Source organism: Squalius cephalus (assembly GCF_949319135.1).
Source record: "Squalius cephalus genome assembly, chromosome: 7".
NCBI classification, from domain to species: Eukaryota; Metazoa; Chordata; class Actinopteri; order Cypriniformes; family Leuciscidae; genus Squalius; species Squalius cephalus.
In genome coordinates, this window is record NC_137128.1 from 43,562,917 (window position 1) to 43,588,417 (window position 25,501).

General features: G+C 37.4%; 1 protein-coding gene and 1 long non-coding RNA gene across 3 annotated transcripts in view; one reads left to right on the plus strand and one right to left on the minus strand.

Annotated features, from left to right (window-relative positions):
* The window catches only part of LOC307161906, a 642,191-nt gene that overhangs the window by 64,082 nt on the left and 552,608 nt on the right, over positions 1 to 25,501 (minus strand). The window lies entirely within an intron of this gene.
* Positions 808 to 25,274, plus strand: creb3l3b (cAMP responsive element binding protein 3-like 3b). Of its 2 annotated transcripts, none has more exons than XM_079877577.1 (10): positions 808 to 966; positions 6,558 to 6,659; positions 8,076 to 8,331; positions 11,412 to 11,530; positions 13,681 to 13,791; positions 14,210 to 14,316; positions 16,375 to 16,443; positions 19,505 to 19,589; positions 21,273 to 21,360; positions 24,579 to 25,272. In XM_079877577.1, exons 1-10 carry the CDS (start codon positions 925 to 927, stop codon positions 24,824 to 24,826), a joined length of 1,227 nt encoding a protein of 408 aa, XP_079733703.1. In that variant the 5' UTR covers positions 808 to 924; the 3' UTR covers positions 24,827 to 25,272. The 2 variants fall into 2 exon arrangements, with proteins under 2 accessions (XP_079733703.1, XP_079733702.1); XM_079877576.1 differs by having other exon boundaries at positions 822 to 966; positions 11,409 to 11,530; positions 24,579 to 25,274.

The window sequence follows — 25,501 nt, forward strand, 5'->3', positions numbered from 1 at the left end:
CCAAAGCCTTATTCAAAAGCGAGAACTCAATTACTTTTCAAATAATCTATCCACATTCGTTTTATAGCTCTTCGCTCTCACTGTATAAGTCAACTATTAACCCATTTTCATCTATTTATCTATTATCTCTTCAAAGGAATTTTCAGAGAAACATAAGAGACAAAGTTGACACTCAAAACATAACTTAAGTCTCTTGAGCTGCGAAAGAGAAACCCAAAAAGAAATAAATTAAATCTTCCTCTGGGATTCCACACACTTTTAAGAAAAGTTTATGGAAACTTAAAGGGATTGTTCACCCAAAAAAAAAAAAATCTGTCATCATTTACTAACCCTCATGTTGTTTCTTTCTTCTGTTGAACACAAAATAAGATATTTTGAAGAATGTTGATAATCAAACAGCTGATTGTCAATGGTTACCGTCAACTGTTTGATGGAATTTTGTTTGAATTCATTTTAACTTTAAATTTGATTAACTAAATAGCTCATCATACTTCATCAATAGTAAAAATAAAATGGAAATAACCTGTTAAATATGATATTATGTAAGACATTTCTCCTCATATAGAACCTTTTCCTCATATATAACCGAGTCAAGCACTATAGAAACCCACTGAACCTTTTATCTAAGAGTGGATGTTTCCACTTAATTTACATTTAATTTAGTCAATGATGTCATCCTGTTCATTTAATTTGATGCGATCATCGTCCTCTCCTCGCTGAGATTCTTACATGTATGACCTGTCAGTCAAAGCCCTGTAAACATTAACAATCCAATTGAATCATAGGCTGATTATCTGGAGTTTATCTGGAGTTTCAACTTTGTCCTAGAACAGAGAACACAGGAACACAACTGTGCGAGGACAGCACCACACTGACATACTGTATATTTTTCTCTCTGGATTTTAATAATCTGATTTCTTGTACATGGATTCTAGTGCCTGGAACATGGCACTTCTCTCAGACAAGGTGAAGTATTGCATTCCCTTTGCTTTTACTGTGATTTTCATTGTTTGGAATGGGGTCGTTCTCAGGTAACAGTGCCATTTTTATGCTTGATTAAAAAAATAATAATAATAATTTCATTTGAAAAGGTTACTGCCAAACCGGCCCACCTCAGGCCCTGTAAAATCCATAGACATTACTGGACCACCATAACTGGGTGTGTCCTCCAAAATATTGTATACTTCAAATTCATATATTTAGAAAAATAAATAAGTATATAACAGCAGTATCAGTCAGTTTAAAGACTCATATATATACACCGGTCAAAAGTTTGGAATAATTTCGATTTTTAGTTAATGTTTTAGAAAGAAGTCTTTTATGCTCACCTTATGCTCTTTTGCTGTAAAAAAAAAAAAAAAAAAAAAAAAAAAAAAAAAACCGAAAAATGTAATTTATTCCTTTGATGAAAGCTTATTTTTCAGCATCATTACTCCAGTCTTCAGTGTCACATGATCCTTCAGAAAATCATTGTGATATGCTTTTCGTTGCAGCTTTATGAGCATAAGAAACTTCTTTTAAAAAGATTACAAACATTAAAAAATGATTACAAATGTTTGACCGGTAACCTATATACAGTAATGATTTGTTGAATTTAATTAAAAAAAAAATTATGGTAAGTGGTTGCACACAATTGATTTTAGCTACATTTAAACAAATGCATTAAGTTGAACTAAAATTGATTAAGTTCAACTTAATGCATTTGTTTAAATGTAGCTAAAATCAATTGTGTGCAACCACTTACCATAACATTTTTTATTAAATTCAACAAATATTATTTTTCAGTAGGATATATGATATATATGAATGGAGACATGCAAAAATGTTTGATGATCCAATGAAAAACATTTAAAACCTTTTTTCTCTTTTCCATTTTTTATCCCATTACACACTAAACAGAGCTATGGCACTTCTTTTTGAGAATGACCCAAATAATAGTTGAGCTTGATGATCTGAAGATGAACAGCACAGAGAACATTGTTTGTCTAGGAAGAATTTGATTGAAAAGGGTTTGAGTTTTCTGGCAGATCTTGGCAAATCTGAGACATTATAAAGATCTCTTATGAAACTGTAGTTGCGATATGCGTAAGGCTCTTTCACTCTTTCAGAACTTAAATTTGCTCTCCATTTATATCTCATCAGTCGAGAACAAAATGGCATCCTGCTATTTTGAGGTTTTATTGAACCGGCGTTGTATTTGCCGTGCTTGGAAGCTTGTGGAAATGGCAATAATACAAACCCTGAGGATAATTATCTTTTCCTAATTAGTCTAGTAACTCATCAGCGTGCTCGAAAACAAGAATAAAACCCAAGGCTCCTCTCAGAGTTTCTCCATTAACAACAAGATGAGGCAGAGAAAGTTCAGCAGATCTGCTCAATAGACTAAAATGTCGTAATTACTCACACGCACTCATCCAGTGTCAGTGTTACTTTGCCATCTATAATCGTGATTTAGTACAGCAATCAGTTTATATAAAACCTCCCAAGTGAACCTGGAAGTTAAAGTTATAGTTTGATTTTTGTTTGATGACCCATCTGATTTTGAGTCTCACTTCACAAACATCCTTGAAACCGCCAGCTATATGAAACTTCTCTTTAGAGGTTGACTCACGTATGCCATGGTTTTGTGCGACTCTTCTGTGCTATTAGCACAAGCCATAAAAAACTTTGCTCAGATGAGATAAGCTTATCTTCACTGCTAAACCGCATGACCAGGAGCGATGTGGGTCGCAGGCTGCTGGAGAATCCTGTCAATGAAACACAAATAAACACAAATAAAGGTTGAGAGAACATGCCCGCCTGGAATGAAAAACTAAGCCGAGGTTTAAAGACCCCAAGGGTTTGTGTTATTCATTGGAGAAATGTATCTGTTTTGGGATTAGATACCCACTGCCATCTTCTCATTCTAAGCACGAGCTATCATAGTTTTCAGTATGACTTTGTCATACCAAATGAAACTTTTCCTTTAGGAAATCCATGGCATTTTTCACAAAGGAAAGTTTAATTGCTCTTTAATAAGTAACAAATAATTTCTACTTTGGCACATTTTTCAAGTATCTGTATGTTTTTATTTTGGGAAATTTACGTTTACTTCACTACATTCCATAAAAAACATGTCATTCCCATGTCAAAAACATGTTTAAAAACAGCCGATGATCAGGGCCGATTATATCCTGTCAATCAAAAGGGGCGGAAAAAACGTGTTCAGACTGCAACTCATAGTGTGTGTGTGAAGAAAATCTCTTGTGTTGAATTTAAGACAAGTGAATGTGACAATACCGCATTAACAATAAAAAAAATAGTGATTTCTGATTCATTCTGCAAATATGCACCAATCTTTCTTAGTAGTGCTGGCTAATCTGATTAGTGCTGGCTAGAATAAATAGCTATGTGGTTCATTGATCAGTACTTTTTACTTTTAATACTTAATAAGCACATTTAAAAAATCAAGTACTTTTTGACTGAAACTCTAGATGAGAGATCTGTTCCCTATAGGAGAAAAATCAGAGACTACAGTCTTTGGGCCAGATTTACTAAACAGGGCAAATTAGTGTTAGTCCGATAAGAGAGTAACGTTCTGTGTGTGATCTACTGACAAAGCTTCAAATGAAAGAACACAGACGCGGCCGGATCATTTCCATAATGACCAACACAATCTACCAAGAGCAGCGCAAATCAGCATCTGGTTTAAGACATGCAATTTTTTGGTGGTAAATAATGAAACAAACACCAGTAAATTGACAAGCGCAAAATAAATCAAAAGATAACCCTGTCCATGCCTTTTCAGGTGTGTCTTTAGTAAATAGTTTTTTGACACCAAAGGAGGGTTTGTTAGTTAAATCTGGCCCCCTTTTTTGATCTCCATTCATTTTTATTGCTGTCAGGAAGAATTGAGATACTAAAGAGATACAAATAATATTGATAATAGCTCAAATTGTTTAGTCTTGGCAACATTTGATTTCATAACGTTTTGACTGCAGTTTTTTGATATCATCTGTGCACACTTTGCTACTGCATCTCATTGTTGAGATAAATATTACTGCTGCATGTTTTTCTGAAGATAAATCTGAGCGGCAGGAGATTTACAGTAAGCAAACGTCTCGATTTTATCTCCAACAAATCTAATTGCTGTCTGCAAAATGCAATTGAGATCAAATGAATAGATCTCATTAATGATTTTCCTTCCCGAAGGCATTCATAAATTCATTGAGGACTTTGGTCTACCAAGATAGAAAGAGTACATTTAGTCGCTAGAAATCCAAAACTACACTGCAAAAAATATATATTTTATTCTTGAGAATTTGTCTTGTTTTCCAGTGCCAACATCTAAACATCTTTAAATCAAGAGACAATAACTTGAGAATCAAAATCACATAAGTCTTGTTTTCTGAAAAATGTATCAAAAATACACTTAAATCAAGAAACAGATCAATGAATCAAAGTTTTCTCTTTAACTCACGTAATTTACATCAATTTTTAAGTAAACAAGACTTAATATCTTAAGTAATTTTGCTTCTCAAGTAAATGCATCTTATTTAAGAATGTTTAGATATGTGTACGGGAAAACAAGACACAAATACACAGGAAGAAAATCTTCTTTTTTTTTGCAGTCTAACAACCTAATTTAATTCTGCACAGTTAGCTAATCAACTAAACAATCTAAAAACAGAAAACCAATCAAACAGAGATTCAAAGCCAATCTTTTCTGTCCCCAGGGGCGTCGGACTGGGGGTAAAACCAGTACTGATTACCAGGGCCCTTGAAAAGTCTGGAATAAATTTTATTTTATCTGGATATTGTCATTTCCTAATTAAATTTCATAATGAATGTCAGATGAAATGTAAAGTTAGTGTATTGCCTAAATTGACTGAAAAAAGTAAAGACTATCTAAGGTCTCACGGTCCCACCCCTTGCTAATGAGCCAAATGGTTTAGTCCATCTGCACACATTTTGAGGAACATGGGGGCCCATCAGGACTGCCTATGGTTAGGGCCCGGGACCTTGTGCTACGCCCCTGTCTGTCTCGATCTGTGTGTGTGTGTGATGCTGAATCAGACTAACTGCTCAGGGATCGAGTTTACTTTCTCTGGCAGAGGGAAACTTACAGTAACTATTGTTACGAGCATGATATTCTTTTTCTTTTGTATGTCTCTTCTTTTCTGAGCTAGCAGACTTCAACATGGCAGATGTAAAGCACGATAGGTCACAGGTTTTTGTGTCCTCGTGCTCATTATATCAGGTGCATGGCCTGGTCACATGGATTCATTAATTTTACATATTTTCCTGACACATTTGATGCTATCCTGTTGCTTTATGCTGTAACCAGGCTTGAAGAGAGATGTTTCTGTCAGCTGTGTCACAAATAGCCAGCTGTGCTTCAAATGTCATCTTCTATAGACTAACTACAGGTGTTCTCTGTGCTACAGCACTAACAATGACTCTGAAGACTTTCAAATGAATTCTTAATAATGCCCAACGGACATGGTTAAACTTTAATGGTCGGAGCAGCTTCCTGCCTCACTCTTTAATAAACTATGGAGGGAAGTTTCACATTCAGGAGCCCGGACATGCGGAAGTAATGAAGACACTCTCTGAAGAAAATCTGAGAGGTCACCATGATTTCTTGAAGAATTGCTTAATATCCTAAGACAAAAAAACCTCTATGATATTTTTCTTGCAAGGAAAACCCTAGTAATATCACGTGTCTTTCTCAACAAAGTCTCAAACTGTGCTCAGATTTGCTTTAGACATCGATTTGTCATTAATCCGGATAGGCTATTTGACGATGCCCTTCCGTCCACACTGAGATAGTGTTTTTGTCCTGTGAAAACTGAGCTTGAAGAATATTCAAGAATGTTGCTTTTTTATTCAATTTACGAAGGTACTGTAAATTGAATCACTAAATATTTTGTTGTCATTGTAGAATATATGGTATTTTTTATGTACAATTTACCATTAATACAGACGCTGCATCCATCGCATCTGGCATGAGTTCTCACTGAGGCGACCTCAAGTTTCCCACTCGTAATTACGACTTTGTAGAGACGTTAAACTTGTAAACATGATCTTTCCGACATGACTTGAATTCACTAAAAGACAGACTGCCATTGCTTTAGTGAACAGCATGTGTATTAAATGCTTAAAACTTAAAAGCTGGTTTTTTTCCACCTGGTTCAGATGGTCGATTAGCCTGATCAGCTGATAAGTGCCCAAAACCCCTTTAATACCAGCAAACCAGATTAGCATGGCCAGCTAAAACAAGCAAACCACATTGTTTAGATGTAGTTTTTAGGATATTTCACCTGGTTGAGATGGTCAGCCAGCTTTTCTCTAAACCTGACCAGCTGATATCTGCCAAAACCCCCTATAAAACCAGATCAGCTTGGCCAGATAAAATGCTAGTGGTGGATCTGGTGTGAGTGACAGGTTGCTCCGCCCTTAACACGTCATCAGAGAAGAGAAGAGATGCGGGAAGGTTCATGGTGACTTTATTGTGGGAAAGCACCTTCTGACATGACTTACATTTGTTTTTCTCCCACGTTTCCTCTATATCTCAGGGTTATTCCGGGATCGAACTCCTAGACCTGCTCCTCGAGCCTAAGGTCTCTCATGTGGAGAGCGATGGTGACCTCTCTGCGTGGTCAATCACGGATCAAAGCGTGAGTGAAATGCCATTTGACATTTATGAGTTTATCTGATCAATCACAAGACAACCGTCCTACTGAGAGCATACTGAAAATATTTTATTTTTTAGTTATTTTAATAAATGAGGCACCCTGAAATTCTTCTTGTGTGTCTTCAGTGACATGTCTGACCCAGATTTGTCTGTCAACTTCTGTGTGTGTTTGTATCTAATATGAAACTGTTGTGTATTATTCTAAAAAACTATAGTGAACTGTTGAGAATTTTTGTACAAATATTTTGAAAGGAGTCTCTTATGCTCACAGAGACTGCATTTATTTGATCAAAAATATAGTGTAAACATTAATATTGTGAAATATTATTACAATTTAAAATATCTGTCCTTCTATTTAAATGCATTTTAAAGTGTAATTTATTCCTGTGATCAAAGCTGAATTTTCAGCATCATCACTCCAGTCTTCAGTGTCACATGATCCTTCAGAAATTATTATATTATGATGATTTGCTGTGTATCTATTTAGGAAAGCATTTCATGCTTTAATTTCCCTTGAAACATGCTGTTACATGAGGGAAATTGATGGATGTCATCGCTGGTTGGGTTCATTTGTTAAAGTTGCCATTAGTACATACTAACAAGGGTGCAAAGCAATACTTGGAACAGAAAGAAAAAGTACTACTGTTGAGCAATGAACAATTCAAGGCAAAATAGGACTTATTAACTGATCTAAATACAAAGATTCAGGTTTTACAATTTTAACATTTGTTTATAAGATTAAACTTATTTAGCAAGATGACAAAATGCACCTACTGTAAAATAACCACATTTTTGTTGGACAGAAATTGCGATGACAATATTTGCATCAAAATATATATTAAAAATGTATATATTTGTATATGTATTATAAATGGAAATATTTGTTTTCTTATTTTGTGTGTTATATATTTTGTGTAAATATAGACGAGATTGAATTCTCTTACACTCTTAAAAATAAAGGTTCTTTATTGCAATTGATGGTTCCATAAAGAATATGTTACATTTCTATTTTCTTTATAGAAATATAAATATAATATTTCTAAATATAAATTTCTTTATAGAGGAAAAAAGGTATTTAGATATGTTTAAATGCTCTTCACTCCCCCAAAAAGATGTTCTTTAAATGAAGAACTGGTCACTGAGAGGTTCTTTGGGGAACCAAAAAGATTCATACTTACTGAAATGAATCATGTCTCATATAATCACTTCTATAGCATCGCTGTGAAAACCCGCTTTATCTTTTGTTACCCGCATGTTAAAGTGAACGAAACATGAAATAATGTACTTTAGAGACACAGATGACGCATCTGCAATGAGTGTGTATCATGGTTGTGCATGTGTTTCTGCTGTGACACAGATGTGTATTTATTCTCTGTGTTTTGTGTCTGTATCCCTGCAGAGTCAGAGTCACGGTGAAGGTGTTGTTGATAGCTTCCTGGACTCCCTGCTGTCGGAGCCCTGCTCTCCTCTCTGGGTCCCCTCACCCTGTGACAGTGGAATCAGTGACGACACCCCGTCAGACCACCTGGACAGCCCCCCACCGCCCCCCACCAGCCCGCTCTTCGACTCCATCTTCCTCCCTCAGCATCCTCATCTTCTTCCTCAGCCGGCCGCTCATGCCGCAAACACAGAGCCGGATATCTCCATTGATCTGGGTGAGATCTCACTCTTCAAACTGCAGTCCCACCAGAATCTTGTCGATTATTTTGCAGTCAAAACAACATCAACAATCATTATGTCAATACAAGTTTAAAGAGTACAGTTCGGGTGACCACACACTGCATCAGGGATGCAATAAAGTAGAGATGCACCGATGTATCGGCCGATAAAAGCAATTATATTAATTATTATTTCAATTATTTACTTGCTTAAAAACAGCCAATGATCATGGCCGATTATATCCTGTCAATCAAAAGGGGACAGAAAAATATGTTCAGACTGAAACTCATAGTGTGTGTGAAGAAAATCTCTAGTGTTGAATTTAGGACAAGTTAACGTGACAATAACGCATTAACAGTTAAAAAATAGCGATGTCCGATTCATTCTTTCCAATGAACCTGTTGAATTGGTTCACAAATAACACTGCAAATATGCACCAATTTTTCTTATTCGTGCTGATTAGTGCTGGCTAGAATAAATATCAATGTGTTTCATTGATCAGTACTTTTTACCTTTAATACTTAATAATTACATTTAAAAATCAAGCACTTCTGTACTTTTAAAACTTAAATAAGCAGGCTACTTATACTTTTCCTGGAGCAATATTTTAATAGGGTATCTGTACTTTTACTCAAATACTTGATTTGTGACATTCGTCCACCACTGTCTTTTATAGCTCAGGAAACTTCATAATGTTTCAAGTATCAACTTTGTCTCAGATGTTTGTTTGTTTAAAATGGCATAAAGGCATTGTTGAAATCTCTCCTGGAACTAACGTGACAAATAACGCATTAACAGTTAAAAAATAGCGACGTTAAAGCAGGCTCTATTTGACCCTATGAATTACCTGTAGTTCAAGTCAGGGTTGCCAGATCCACAGTTTTTCCCTACTCTAAACATTATTTGTAGCACGCCTCCCATCCCATAATCACAAAGAGCTTTGTGCTTTGTTACTTAAGAACAAGTAAACAAGTCCCAGCTTTGAGATTCTGTCCATTTTATCATTTTATGCATGAATATCAGAAGTTGAAAGATACAGTATACTTACTGAAATGAATCATGTCTCATATAATCAATTAATCAGTGTTTCAACCATGGAAAGACGTCAATAATTTAATTTTGCATTTACCTCAGGAAAGTTATCCAATGTTCACATTTCGTTAGTTAGCTATTAAAAACACTATAGAGGAGCTTATATACTAATTATATATGCTTAAATAAATGTATTAAGTGTTTATGAAAACTACCTTATGTGCAACCAAGTTGCATATGATACAAACATTTCAGTTTTTATTTGAGATCAAGAAATCAACTCAACTTTGTAAGAAAAATAACTTTTTGTTTTTGTTAGCATGATCACAGGGTTATTATTGTTCAGTTGTCCTATTCTCTGAGTAGGCCATATTGATGCTCATTTGCTGTAATACAGCAGCGGGACAGGCAAACATTTTTTGATCAATTTGATTAGCCTGGGATTTATGTATCTTGATTAGCCGGTATTGATCTACTACAAATGTCTGAGTGGAAAATTGCAGAAATAAGGCAAAATTGCAGGCTATCGCATTTCCATTTGTTGTTTCAATCACAAAAACCTGTAAGGCTTGCAAAATCAGAACACACAATAGACTTTAAAAGCTTTCAGAGTTCAAAGTCTGATGAAATGTAGTGAAGAGTCAGCCCTTAGAGTTCATCTTCAGAACACAAATTAAGATATTTTTGATGAAATCTGAGAGCTGTCTCACTCCTCCATATAGGCTTCTATGTTATTGAAACTTGCCGGCCCAGAAAGTTAGTAAAGACAATGTTTAAAATAGTCCAAGTGACTACAGTGGCTCAACTATAAGTTTATCAAGTGTTGAGAATAGTTTTTGTGCGCAAAAACAAACAAAAATAACAACTTTATTCAACTATTCATTTTCGAAACCCTAGCACCACTTAGAAAAAAAACAATTGGAACACCTTAGCAACTGCATTGCAACACCCTAGCAACCACCTAGAAATCAGGTAATGACCCATTGGAATATCTTAGCAACAGCATAGCAAAAACCCTAGCACCACCTAGAAAAAAACAATTGGAACACCTTAGCAACTGCATAGCAAACACCCTAGCAACCACCTAGAAATGGAGTAACGACCCCCTTGAAACACCTTAGTGCTAACAACCACCAGAACACCTTGGCAACCATCAAGCAACACCAATAGAAACCACCTAAAACAATTGCAACCACTCAGAAATGTGCTAACAACCACAGAGAACACCTACCATTAGCATAGTAATGCCCTAACAAACACCCAAAAATGGGGGTAACAACCCCTTGGAACCCATTAGTGCTAACAACCACAGAGAACACCTACAGTACCATTAGCATAGTAATGCCCTAACAAACACCCAGAAATGGGGTAACAACCCCTTGGAACCCCTTAGTGCTAACAACCATCAGAACACACTGGCAACTGCACAACAACAGCCTAGCAACCACCTAGAAATTTGATAAACACTCAGAAGACCTTAGCAACTGCATAGCAACGCCCTAACAACCACCCAGAAATGGGGTAACGACCCCATAGTGCTAACAACCATCAGAACACCCTTGCAACTGCACCGAAACGGCCTGGCAACTGCCTAGAAATTTGATAAACACTTCTACATCTTAGAAACTACATAGCAATGCCCTAGCAACCACCTAGAAATAGGGGGAACGACCCCTGGGAACCCCTTAGTACTAACAACCATCAGAACACATTGGCAACTGCACAGCAATGGCCTAGCAACCACATAGAAATGTGATAAACACTTAGAACACCTTAGCAACAGCCTAGCAACCACCTATAAATGTGGTAAACTCTCAAAACAACCTAGCAACTATTTGCCAACATCCTAAAAAACACAAAAACTCTATCTACCATCTGGCAATGTAACAACAACCTCTCAGAAAATGAAAATATCTTTTTTGTCAGTTGGTCTTCAGACACAGTGTGAAATAAATGCATTCTGCGATGTAAAACGCTCCTCTGTGTGTGTGTGTGTGTGTGTGTGTGTGTGTGTGTGTGTGTGTGTATGTTGTGGGTGCAGCAGATTGGGAAGCCTGTCTGTTCACTGACGGTCTGACAGACTCTCAGTGCACGAGAACTCAACCAACCCCCGTTTACCAGCTCACTGTAAAAGACCTGCTGCTCTCCAACATCGGAGAACCGGTAAGTACCGAGTCTGACAGAACATGAACAGACACCATGTTGTGTGTGTGACTAAACAGTCCTGCTGTGACATTCAATGTGACATGGATGCTACTGGCAACCAGGAGAGGAGAGAGAGAGAGAAAGCAGTGGAGATTATTTCCTTCTAGAAAACAGGAGATGTGGAGGGAAGAAATACATGACAGAGAAAGAGAGAAACACACAATAGCTCTAAAAAGGCTTGTAAGAAAACAAATTTAGATTTAGGCTAAAATTAAAGGCAGCTTATTGCATGCGTTGTTCACTAAGATGTGGAAGCTTGTTTCCGCCACTGAATAAAACAATTTAAAAGAACAATTGCGACTTCTTCCTCACAATTCAGACTTTTTGCTCTCAATTGTGCATTCAATCCTGACCTTTTTTTCTCACAATTGCCGGATATAAACTCGCAATTCTGATTTCTGTTCTCAAAGTTGTGAGAGATAAACTCGCAATTGCAAGTTATAAAGTCCAATTTTGAGGTAAAAAATTTAAGTGCGAGTTTAAACATCACAATTCTGACTTTATAACTCGCAATGTCAAGTTTTTATTCAGTGGCAGAAACAAGCTTCCATACTAAAAAGTCAATCCCAGAGTGACAAAAAAAGTTTCATGCATTATTTTTTTATCAACAATGTAAGTTCATAAAAAAGCAACATTTTGAACAAAAAGCTGAGAAAAATATCCCCCCCCCCCAAAGACTAAAATGCTTGTTTCTGCTAATTCTTCGCCAGTGTTTTAATCCAGAGATTCTGCACTCTTTCAGAAGATGCGTAATAGCGCCCCCTACCGTATAACAGTGAAAACACGGAAAGCCAGAAAAATCCTTCAATAGGCCAATTTCACAAGAATCTGAAATGACGTCACGCTGTGTAAAGTTAGTTCCGCTACGGGTTTGCGGCTATCGCATAATATGCCCTTTTCTCCAATATTGCTTCTTACCTTTTCTGTTTTGTCTGTTTTCCAAGTTGCTGTTAATCTACAAAGAAATTAATTTGTAGCTTATACGGCCACTCAGACCGTGCTCAAATTAACCAGCGGGGGGTTTAAATTCACCGGCTGTCATGTCACAGAAATGTGCACTTATTTATATAAAAAAAATCTAAATTCCCAGTACGTACACACAGTTTTATATATATATATAATGGAATGCATTCACACGTATATATGTATATATATACAGTACATATACACACACACCTGAAAAAGTTTACCCATGCATGGGCCAATCCAGAAGTCAAAAACCCAGATGTGTAAAATTGGCGTTTGGCGGCAAGCGTTGTCTCATAAATGACGGAACATTCTGTCAATGGCAGGGAAAGAGTTAAGTGTGCATTATCTAACAAAGCAGCCGCCTGTGTAGACAGTAAACAGCTTAATAGTGCTCTCTGAACAGATAAAAGCATGTTGAGGGGCAATGTGTTCAATCAAACATAGGGTAAACATAGGGTCGTCCTGTAGCATACAGGTAATGACTTTGACCTGTAAACATTACCGGGCAACACACAGCAGAGAGTTGTTAGTGCTTTTCACAGTGCTTTAAAACCTCCACAGATGCTGTTTCAGTGTTTGGGTTGATGTGGCATTGCGTCTGATTTATGCATTATGCATGCTGGATAAAATCACACAGATGAACAAATGTATCTGCAGCACTTTTGCTGTCATAATGAGGTCATAATACTTGCGTGAACAGGGTTATATTTGCTGCTGACCTTATTGCATATGCATATAGGAGTTTCCCTTTCAGATGCAAAATTTATGGGAGGAGAATATTTAAATGAATCATGCAAGCTGATTTACTAAGGTTTGTGCTCGTCAATTTACTGGTGTTTGCGCCATTATTTACCAGACAAAAAAAAGCATGTCTTAAACCAGACGCTGATTTGCACTGCTCTTGGTAGATTGTGTTGTTCATTATGGAAATGATCTGGCCGCGTCTTTAATTTGTGTGTCGACAGTAGATCACGTGCAGAACTGTCCACTCCCATTGGTGAAATTTTTGGAATTGCGCTCTCAAGCTACTTTGCCCTTTTTAGTAAATCTGGCCCTAAGTAAAGCGTCTTTAATCATAATCAAAACATATGCCGTTTTTGAACAAGGGCATGAAATGAAATGTGTGTTTCTGTGTCTAGACAAAACCCTCTAACCAGCAATCCCAGCAAGAACTGATGCTCAATGAAGATGAGAAGAAACTTTTAGCCAAGGAAGGAGTCAATCTTCCCAGCCAACTGCCTCTAAACAAGGTACGTTGAACACACACGTTCCACATGAGTTAGTCCAAGGTCACATGGCCACCTGTAATAATCTATCCATGTCCTGCACGTGCCATTGCTCCATGTCTCTATATTTACTGCTGGAAGCCAGATCAGACATCAGCAGGGAGGAAAGAGGCTGAGATGAAGGGAGTCAGTGATGAAAGGCAAAGGCAGCTCTCATCGTAATAACACATTCTCAGCCCAAGAGGTTTTTCCCTCTGTGTATACGATAATGCTAATGACATGATTAAGCTGATTTGATTCAACTCACAAACCGCATACTTCAGACCTTCCACTAAAATCTGTATCAGAATAAATGTTTGAAATGTAGACACTTGTGCCATCTCAATTCAAGATGAATTCCTCTTAACATTTTGTCTGGCTTGTTCTCTCATGTTTTTATTAGTATGAAGAAAAGATTCTGAAGAAGATTCGAAGGAAAATCCGTAACAAGCAGTCGGCACAGGAGAGCCGCAAGAAAAAGAAAGAATATATAGATGGACTGGAGGGCAGGTAAACACAAACAGACACACACACACACACACACACACACACACACACACGCACACACGCACACATACGTTGGGTTTTCATGTTTTATCAACACAGTCTCACCCCCAAACGTCACATACTGACGCGTCTTGACCAAACGGCAATATACGACGAAAAGGGTACCCCTAAAACGTCCGTATGTGACTATTCGGGTTATGGGTAGGTTTAGGTATGCGTTAGGGTACCGCTAAGAGGCGCTGCTGGTGCGCTTATGTCTTCGTCTCATATGGACGTTTTAGGGGTACCCTTTTCGTCGTATATTGCCGTTTGGTCAAGACGCGTCAGTATGTGGGACTTTCCATAATAGGGAATAGGGAGTATTAACATATGTATCTCCCATATAACATAAGGAATACCTGAACCACCCACCCACACACACACACACACACACACATGTTGGATTTTCATGTTTTATGGGGACTTTCCATATTAAACTTTTGGCATTTGTACATTTAAAAAAAAAAAAACATTGACTTATAAGCGGTTTTCCCCATGGGGACCAAAACATTTTCATAACATAGGGAATACCTGAACCACACACACACACACACTTGAATGCTGCCATAATTTCTACAATTTCAGCTCACTCTTTTTTTAACTTGCATATGTAGAATGAGAAAGAAGAATTGGATACACTACAGTTCAAAAGTTTGGGGTCAATTATTATTTATATTTTTTTTATGATTGCTTATAATCAGAAAAGACATGCTAAATTAAAGTGATATCACAATCTTTTACATTGTTACAAATATTTATATTTCAAATAGATGAAATGCAGTTATTTTGAGTAAATCAGCATTAGAATGTTGTCTGAAGGATCATGTGACACTGAATTCTGATGATAGTAATGATGCTGAAAATTCAGATTTAATCACAGGAATAAATTACATTCGAAAATATCTCTATTCCTCAAACTTTTGAACGGTAGTGTATATTGTGAACTATTATACTGGACCTGTTTGTGGTACAAGTCTCAATGAATAAATATGACATCAAAGAAAAACTCATTAAGAAGAAAACTTGCAGTGAAGTTGAAATTGAGGTTGAAAGTCATTAAAAACCCAGGCTCGAACTTATCTAAACTTGGGATCAAAGGAATGGAATATTCTTGGAGAGGCTGGAGAAATTTTTGAGAACACACTGCTGCACAAACTTCGGGCATGAAATTGGCCTTGAAGGAAGAGCCCGTGGGTTTATCTGTCCGAAGGACAAACTCATTTCACAGCCGCTGCTGCAGTCATTAAAAGCATCGAAGCCATCTTGCTGTTTTTTATTCACACTCACAAATCAGTCGTGTAAACTTACACACACCGTCCGCTAACAGACACCTGTGGGATTGTACTGTCCTCAAAGAAAACAGACAGCTAATTTTCTACTTTTCATATTTTGTCAATAAACATACAATTATTCAATAAAAACACAATTTAAATATATTAGCATTTAAAAAAAAATCTAAAAAGATTGGCCCTATATATATATATATATATATATATATATATATATATATATATTACCACTATTATCTAATGTTATTGATGCTGCAGCACCACACACACACTATGTCCACCATTTTGGCTTGCTTAGTTGGGGACTTTTAATATTCAACAATCTTATCTTAACCTTTATTTAACTAGGAAAGTCACATTAAGGTTAAAACCTCTTTTACAATCTGCCTGCATTGACTCCATTATATTATGGTTTTCTCCAGAGCGGCTATATATATATATATAAATGAACCAAATTAATAACATTTTTTACAACAAAGCACTGAAATTACATAAGGTGAACTATGACGCTATTTTATTCTAAATCAAACAAACTTTGTTGCATTATTTTCCTGTTATCACTGCAAAGCTGCTTTGAAACGATCTATATTGGAAAAAGCACTTTATAAATAAACGTGACATGACTTGACTATATAGGGAGTGTTTGTGTGTGTATGTACACATGCTGCTGTGTGTGGGTGTTTGTATGTCAGATTCATCACTGTGAGTAATTTGCCAATATACTTTGGTCTAGGATGGCTGCCTGCAGTGCTCAGAATATGCAGTTACAGCGGAAAGTAATCCACCTGGAGAAGACCAACACGTAAGTCTCGTTTTACAACAATATCAGATCCGCTCCGCTCTGACAAGGCTATAAATCAGTGGTTCTCAACCGGTTTTGCTTTAGGATCCCGACATCAAGTGGCCACAGAGTACTGAAATCGCTTACCCTATAAAAGGAAACTAAAGGTGATGATACACAGGGCAAATTTTTGAGCAATGTTGCTGGGCAATCTTGCTGAGCGATTGTTGTTTGGGCACTTTCCCATTGAAAATGGGTAATACATTTCTATCTGGATAATTGAGATCGGTCGTGGGCCCTGTGTCTCATCTGGTTGCCCGTTGACGGAAACATTGCCCAGCAACATTGCTCAAAAAGTTGCCCTGTGTATCATCAGCTTAAGGGTGTTTTCACACTTGGTTCGAGTGCCTGATCGATTGCTCCCTCTCCCGACTTGATTGTGTTCACATTATATTAATTAGGCCCGAACTGCATCAGACCGACGGCTGTTTACCCCTGTTGTTTGGTAGCAGGAGACGGTGGCAAAAGCATAGCGCTGATTACTTTTCTACTTTTGTTTTTTAACCTGTGGTTTTGTTTTCAGAACATAATAGCACTTGCGTCTATCTGCCGTTAATGTAATGCAAATGTTTTAAAGACTGTGGGAGTCCATTCGTGCTGAAGGCGAGACGAAATGACATTAGATGAATGATACATTCTCTCTGCTTGCAGTGCGTCAGTCACTCTTGTCAGAAAAGTGAGTGAGACGCACACAAACACACAGTTTTATCAAATCATACGGCATCAATAGCAGTTCACTTCATTCGTTTTAGTACGATTGCGTTTATATCATCAGCAAACTGGAGTTCACATGAACCGTACCCCAGACCACACTTTTTTAAGCAGACTCGGTATATGGTTCACGGGTGCGCACCCGAGTTCGGAAAACATGTGTTCACATCATCCAAACGAACCGAACCCTGGTGCACACCAAAAGTGCTAGTGTGAAAGCACCCTAAAATGTCCTTATAAATAAACTAAGGGTGTGTTCACACTTGTAGTCCGGTTCGCTTAGTTTGTTTGGTCTGGACCAAAAAAATCAAACAAACGTTGACGCTGTTTTGACTCCTTTACACATTTTCTAAGCTCTTCACGAGTTCTCAGCTGGTCAGATTACCATCATATGTAGCGACACACACACACACACCGAGTGCATTTAGCCCAGAACACAGCATTGTTTGGATGTTCGGTAAGTTCCGTCTCAAAATAGGCAATACGTCATAAAAGCCGACCAGTCAGGTTGTGAACGTATCTCTATGCTAATGCCAATCCGAACGCTAATCAGACCAGGACTAAATGTTTTTTTTTTGGGGGGGGGGGGGTCTGGACCAAACGAACCAAGCGAACTGAACTACAAGTGTGAACACACTCTTAATCAAATGATCCGCATAATAGAGCAACCGCACCACGGTTTTAATCGAACCAAACATGCCAAGTGAGAACAGTGCAATTTTTTCCCTAGTCTTCAAAAATAAGGCCATTTCACACAGCCTTTTTTATATTTACATTTATGCATTTAGCAGACGCTTTTATCCCAAGCAATTTTATTATATGCAGCTTTGAAAAAGATTTGAAAAAAATCATACAATTTGAGATAACACTTTACAATAAGGTCTGATTGGTTAACATTAGTTAATGCAGTCAACTAACATTAACTAACAATGAGCAATATATTACAGCATTTATTACATTTTGTTCATGTTAATTGATAAAAATGTCCATGTTGGTTCACATGGCATTATCTAATGCTAACAGATACAACTTTTGATCTTTTAAGTAACACTTTTGATCAAATGTTATTAAATTTAATTGGATATACACCTGTGATGTATGCAACAGATTATTGGAAGCTCTTTCTCCCCCCCTTTATAAAATGACTTATTTTGCTATTTGAACTATGCAAGATTATATACAGTAGTTATTTAATCTCGTACTATATGTCAGTACTGTATTTTACTTATACTTTTCCTACTTTTTATGCTCTTCTTGTCTTTATGCATGTTTTTATGTGAATGAACAAAATTTTGTTGCACAGTTGTGCAATGACAATAAAAAATATTCTATTCTATTCCATTCTGCTCTTTGCATGTTATTATTTGCATTTAGCATTGTTTTCCCATTGCTCTCTTCGATCAGAACGTGGTCCACCAGTTGAGATCCACTGCTGTAAAATATGTAGGTTTTATAACCTGCTCATCCAAACAGCTCTTTAACTGTGCTATAAACCTGACCCTCCTGAAATCATCTTCTATTATAAGATCATTTACATAACGTTTCTTCTTTCAGTCTTTTATTGGTTATTTTACAGGCTATTTAAGATGCCATGAAATCAGCTATTCAATTTAAAGGAGAAGTCTAGTGAAAACAGTCATAAAATTGAGCAATAAACCACAAGAGGATGATTGTGGGAATGATGTTTACCACAGTTGAAGGGTGTTGTCAGGCAAGACGCAAAGACAATTTGTTTGTTATATGCATTCAAGACCCCAGAATATGTCATCCTGAACCAATCAGCACAGTTAAAAAAAATGTTTAATGCGATTCAGCTTTGATGCTTTTTGCAACGTTTACACCATCAGTATTAAAAATGTGTTCAACCCCTTGTCAAATAATCCTTAATGAATCATAAATTTGCATAATTTTCCCAATCCAAATGGAATCAAACAAGAATCCTATAATAATAAAATATTAGAATAAAATGTATAACTAAATTATTTATTATATATATCAGAATTTATTCAGAACTTTGAGAATTCTTGTTTGATCCTATTAGAATTGGCTTCAAATGTGTGGTATTCAAAATAATATATTGATGAGCTTCAGAACTTTGTTTGATTGACTTTTAAAATTTATTTTATCCATCTTGACATTTTTAAAACACTTTGCGTCACTCTGAAATCTTCCAACTCTCGGCATATTTGTCCTTAGATGAGGCAATTTCCTTTAAAAGCACGACTTTACACTTCCAAAGTTCACATCAAATGAAAGTTTTGCTACTTCCCTCCTCTAACTCATAATGCACTCTTCACCATCTATCTGTCAGGTCTCTGGTGGAGCAGTTACGTCGCCTACAGTCTCTGGTGATGAACGGCTCCTGTAAACCGGCTCAAACGGGAACCTGCATCCTGGTAAGATGACAGCGGAGGAGGGAGGAAGGAAGGGAAGGAAAGAAAAAGAAATGAAGGAATAAAGGTAGCATATGCTTTGAAGTAAACCGCTCCAAGGGTTTTTAGAACTCAAGCACAATCAAAGTAAACATTGGCAGAAGAAAGGCAGAAAAAGGAATCAAACAAATCTTCAATGACACGTCGATCAGAGCAGAGAGATTTCAGATGTGTCCTCAGAAAAGTCACTTTTCTTCTTCATTACAACTGATTACATCATTGACTGCTCATGAAAACTGTCTGCCACCTTCCATTAGAGAGATCCACAACATCTCAGACTGAGCTCACATTTGCCAAGATACCAAAATATGCAGTCAGAAGTCAGACATATCAAACTTTTCTTCCAAATATTCTCAGCTGTGATCCTCACACACTCCTCTGGAAGAGCATTAAAGTAGACCTATTGCTTTTTAACATTTTAAACTGTCTTAAGTGTGTAATGTTGCTGTTTGAGCATGAAAAAGCTCTGCAAAGATACAAAGTGGGAGTTATTCTATCAGTGTCAATGTTTCTGAACTCCCTTAAAAGCCTCCATTGTAGTCTTGAGTTTTCTTCCGGGAACGAACATGTCGCAATATTCCTTATTTAAATAATTGCGTCCAAGGCATACGCAAAATAAAGGGGCGGGGCCTGGTTGAGTTAGTTAATAGTGTGTTGAAACTTGCAATGATGGGAAGGAGCGGGACATTTCCCAAACACACGTGAAGTGGTAGATCAATCACAACACGCTGGTCCAGCCGACCAATCAGAGCACAGTGTGTTTTTCAGAAGGAGGGGCTTCATAGAGACAGGAACTAAACAGAGCGTTACTGACAGACTGGGAAGAGAGGTGCTGCAACAATAACTAATACAGGAAAATAATCTGTTTTTGAACATTCAAGCATGAAAACCTATTCTAGTAGACCCCAAAAACAAAATCAAGACTCTGTAAAAGGACACAAGTCCTCTTTAAAATGAAATGCATTGACAGTGCAAGTAAATAAACCAAAAGAAATAATACTCAGTTTGTGTTTTGTGGTTTGTGCTCTCTGTCCGTGCTCTGTTGAGATGTGCCGGTCGAACTCTATTAATAAATTCAAGCATCAATCTCTCCCTTAAGCAGATGAATGAATAATTTCGAAAGTGACTCGGGAGGCACCGGTTGGGTATTTGAATTCAAATGAACACAGATGCCATGAAGATAAATGAAGTGAACTGGCTGGATAATACAATATTGCTGACGGTGTATTACCCGTGCTGACTTCATGATTTACAGTATCTCAAAAACATGTTTAGAAAGGGAAGGGGTGAATAAGAAGGAAGAGGGATAAAATAAAATAAGTCATGGCCAGGAGAAAAAAAGGAAGGAAGGAAAGGAAAATGAAGGATAGAATGTTATCATATTATCGACCCCAAACTTTTAAAAAGCATTACATGTAAAACATATTTTTATATAAGTATATCAGAGAGGATATTGCAAATTATAGAATAGAACATTTATTTTTATCTTTCTTGTGCACGTGGCAGATAGAGAACGAGAATGATGTGATGATTATAATGAAAGTGTTGATTATACAAGCCTGTTTAATGGATGTAGGTCGTAAGCTGACCCATTTAGCAGGACTTGTTTATGTACTTCCCCTCGTTTAATATTCCTTCCTTTCCTAGGTGCTGGTCATCTCTTTCTCTCTCATTCTCATCCCGAGCCTCCAGCCCAGGAGGGCCGCGGACCCTGGGGACTTCAGCGCTGCCAAAGGTTCGTCAACATCAACAGCATTGCAGACACAGACAGCATCATGAAACTGTGAATTTGACTTCAATTACATCATGATATGCTTATGAACGCATTTCAGAATACAGCGTATCCACCAAACATCTCTGTTAAGCGTGTAGTGATCAACGCTTACTGACCTGAGATGTCAATACAAACATATAATCTGCTGTTTTTCATTTAAAGAGGCTGTAGAGTACAGACACATAAGCACTAGGGCTCTACATCAAGGCGTAACCTGATTCATATTCAGGTTCGTGAACAGGTTAAAGTGGGAGGCTACAGCATTGAAGCGAACAGACAAGCTCACATTCACCCGTCTCAGGCTCTTCTGTTCTCTTAGAGCAGTGGCAGCGATCACAAAGCAATGGGGTCGTGGCTGTCAAACGCTATACAATGCCTGCTTTTCACAACCACAGAAGTTCAGAATGCTCACCTGCATTCATTTTTCATGTGGCACGACTTTTCTTCTCAACTCGTGTTTGACCTTTCTCATATTCTGCTTGGTTTAATCTCTGACAGTGTTGGTTTCAATGTCTGCTTGATCGCAACAAAACAAGGTTAGGCACAACAGTTGGAGATGCTGAAAATAAAGGACCTCTGGTACTTCTTATTCTCTAGTATAGAAAGCATCTGGTGTTTTAAAACAGGGGTTTTCAAACTGGGCTCCAGAAGAGTGTTCTATAAGGCTACGTTCACACTAGGCGCGTTTCCATTACAGATTTGCGCAAAACTTTTGTGATTTTTTTCTAAATGTCGACAAAAAACTATTGCGAAATTACGTCGTTTCCATTAACCGATGTTATGCGACTAAAACTTCATTTTTTCCTCTCGTGATAAGTAAAATCATTCCAAAAACCATGGCAATGGACGTTGGTAGGTTTATGTACTATATCCCAGCCACTGCACTGGCCACTATTATTAATGGAAGGAGATGTATGTGTGTTTTCCAAGCATTAATGGTAAGGAACGACCCTTATTATACTTGTGAGCGGCACATATGAGGTGTTTCTGGGTGTTTCTCCCTCATTTCTGCTTCGAGGTCTTGATTGTGGCATTTATTTGAGGTTTAGAATCCATTATTCCTGTAATTCTTTTGTCTTATGTGAATTTAATAAAGAGCTCTGTCTCGTATTCTGTCCAAACACACCGCGTCATTATGTCGGGTGACCTGTAAATGCGCAAAAACTGTTTCCATTGGAGTTTTGCGAAATATTTCTTTTTCGAATTGCCTGAAAAACCACCTCATCCGAGCGTAAAAACTTTTTTGCGATAAATGGGAGTTTTTGCGAAATTGACGTGTTTCCATTGGGCGTATTTTCAATTGGCAATTTCAATTTGCGCAATTTGAAGGGTAATGGAAACGCGGCTACTGTCAGTCCAAATTTGATTATTTGTGTATCCGATTGGAATCTGATCTTATTTACAACATGACAATGTGCATTCGTTGCGCTGGATTACTTTGTCTTATATGAGGCAGCGGCAGAAACGAAGCAGGCTTTATTCCACGCCGTCGTCTCCGCCGGTCTCAAACATTTATTGTAATTTTCTGCTCGTCCGGCACTTTACAAAAACACAACCTTGTTTTTGCAGCGACTTTCAGCCTGTTTCCTATAACAACGTCAGAATTTTTTGTTTTACGTGGCGTAAGGAAGTTACATAAAGCACGCAAAATCAGATCAGAGCAGTCCCAGCTTGCAAAAAGTCGTCTATTAGACACTGAATAGACGTAACTATTCAACATCTAATTACGACTTTTCAGCGTTAAAAACAGGAAAACGTTGAAAACAAAATTTTGATGGAATATGTAAAACGGCACTATACGGTTATCCGGACCACACGACCCCTAACCCCGCCCCTAAACCTACCCGTCAATGGGGTCTATGTGATGACCTACCCCAACCCCGCCCCTAAACCTACCCGTCAATGGGGTCTATGTGATGACCTACCCCAACCCCGCCCTTAAACCTACCCGTCACTAGGGTTAAGACCAATCAGGGATGACTTCCCTAATGAATATTAATGAGTCTTCCGCTACCACCCTGCGTGTGGTCCGGATAACCGTATAGTACCTGTAAAGCTCTTTAAATTTATTTGAAATAATAATGAACATGGTTTGGTAGTTTGTTTTTCTCCGTTATTTTAGCATGTACCAGACTTATCCTGTCTTAGATTATCAGTTGAAAACATGTGGTATCTTAGATGATCAGTTAAAAACACGTAGTCAAACAGTCCAGCTGAAACTACTTAGTTGAAACCAATCCAAGGCGGACCGACTTATTCAAACATATTTCAACGTTGAAAGGCGGTAATTGTTTACTGGGGTCAGACTGAAACGGATTTCCAGAAATGCGATTTGAATAAGATTTCAAACCACAAATGGATGACGATTGAAACGGATTTGTAAAAATCACATTTCATGTGATTTTCTGCAGTTCACACTTGCTAATTCTGATCGGATTTGGACTGACAGGTGGAACGTAGCCTAAGAAGTCTGTGAAAAATTTGACATGAAAAATGTTTTTACAGATTTTACAAAATGACTGCTTTAGAAAAATGTTGATTTAATGTACACCATACTGTATAGCTCAACTCAAGAGCACTATACAGCCAAAACTGATTCTGGATAGAAAATTATTCCTAGAACCTAAAAGTACTGAAAAGAACTATTGAAAAAACATATTTCAAACAGAGAGTTCAACCAAAAGTAATTTTAACCTTGTACACTCTCAGAAAAAAAAAGGTACAAAAACTGCAGCTTTTGTTCCTTTGTTTGCAAACAGACATTTTCAAAAGGTACACTTTTGTATTTGAAGGTGCACTTTAGTACATAAAAGAAACAAAAGTGTACCCTTTAAAAAGGTACCACCCCGGTGAGAGCTATTGTCATTTTCTTCTGAAAGTGTATCATTTTGACTCAAAAGGCTGAGAAGATAATGTCAGAATAAACCCAAAAGAGTGCCACAGCATGTCCAGACATTTACGATAGTACATTCTGTTATTTTTCTTAAATCTACTTAAATCCAGTTTTTATTCTTATGTATGATGGAAATGCTCTCGGGGAGAAAGTTTAATTCTATGTACATACAAATGAAAAAATTCACTGACGGAGACAGAACACACTGAATATGCAGCAGTGAGTCACTGAAATGATGGAGCGACTCGAAACAAGGTCTGTTTTCCTCTTCCCCTCTCTCCTGCAGTTCAGTCCAGGTCACTGCGCTCCGTGATGGAGGTGTACAGCATTCAGCCGGGCTACTCAGTCAACAGGGATGTAGAGGTGTCCTCGTCCCCTCACAGAGAGCTTCAACTCAGGCCTGAGTACGCCGATATGAACCCTCTCCATCACAACCACAGCTACAGAGACCGTGAGCATCACCACAGCGACCCCATCACCGGCCACGCTGCCTCACTGAGCTGGCTAACACATCAGGAGAACGACAGGAAGTGATGTAACTGACTGGCGCACATTGCACCAGACTTTTGACTATGGGAACGCAGCTCATTCCGGCCACATATATGAAGTGACCAACCGTCTGACTGACATGCTTCTATGTGGCATTTAGTTGTGGGTTTATCTGAATAGATTTGACCACAATAACAGACTGGAATGGAAAAAAAATAATTCAAATAATGATGCAGCAGTCAATGCAAAAAGTTGTAGAGAAAACACAAAGATAGTGTGTGAATAGATTTTACCCCAATAACACACTGGAATGGAAACATAAATAATGCAGATAATGATGCAGCAGCCTATGCAAAACATTTTTTTACAGAAAACACACCAAAAAATTATAAAATATAGTAAAATGTCTGAATAGATTTTTTTTTTTACACAGTAACATGGAATGGAAAAATACATATTTCAAATAATAAAGGCTGCTATGCAAAACGTACAGAAAACAATGTGTAAAATGTGTGTAAAAAAAGTACATATTTCACAGACGCTTAAGCTGACTTGGGACTTAAAACTCAAATTATGTGACAATTTTTTATATTCAAGCGTTCATTGCATCAATATTTGTAAACATGACTCTGTTCTCGGTTCTACTGCTACCTTAAATGATGTTTTATTAACAAAGTTCGGGAGGAGCACGTTCAGATAATTAAACTTAATTTTAATGGG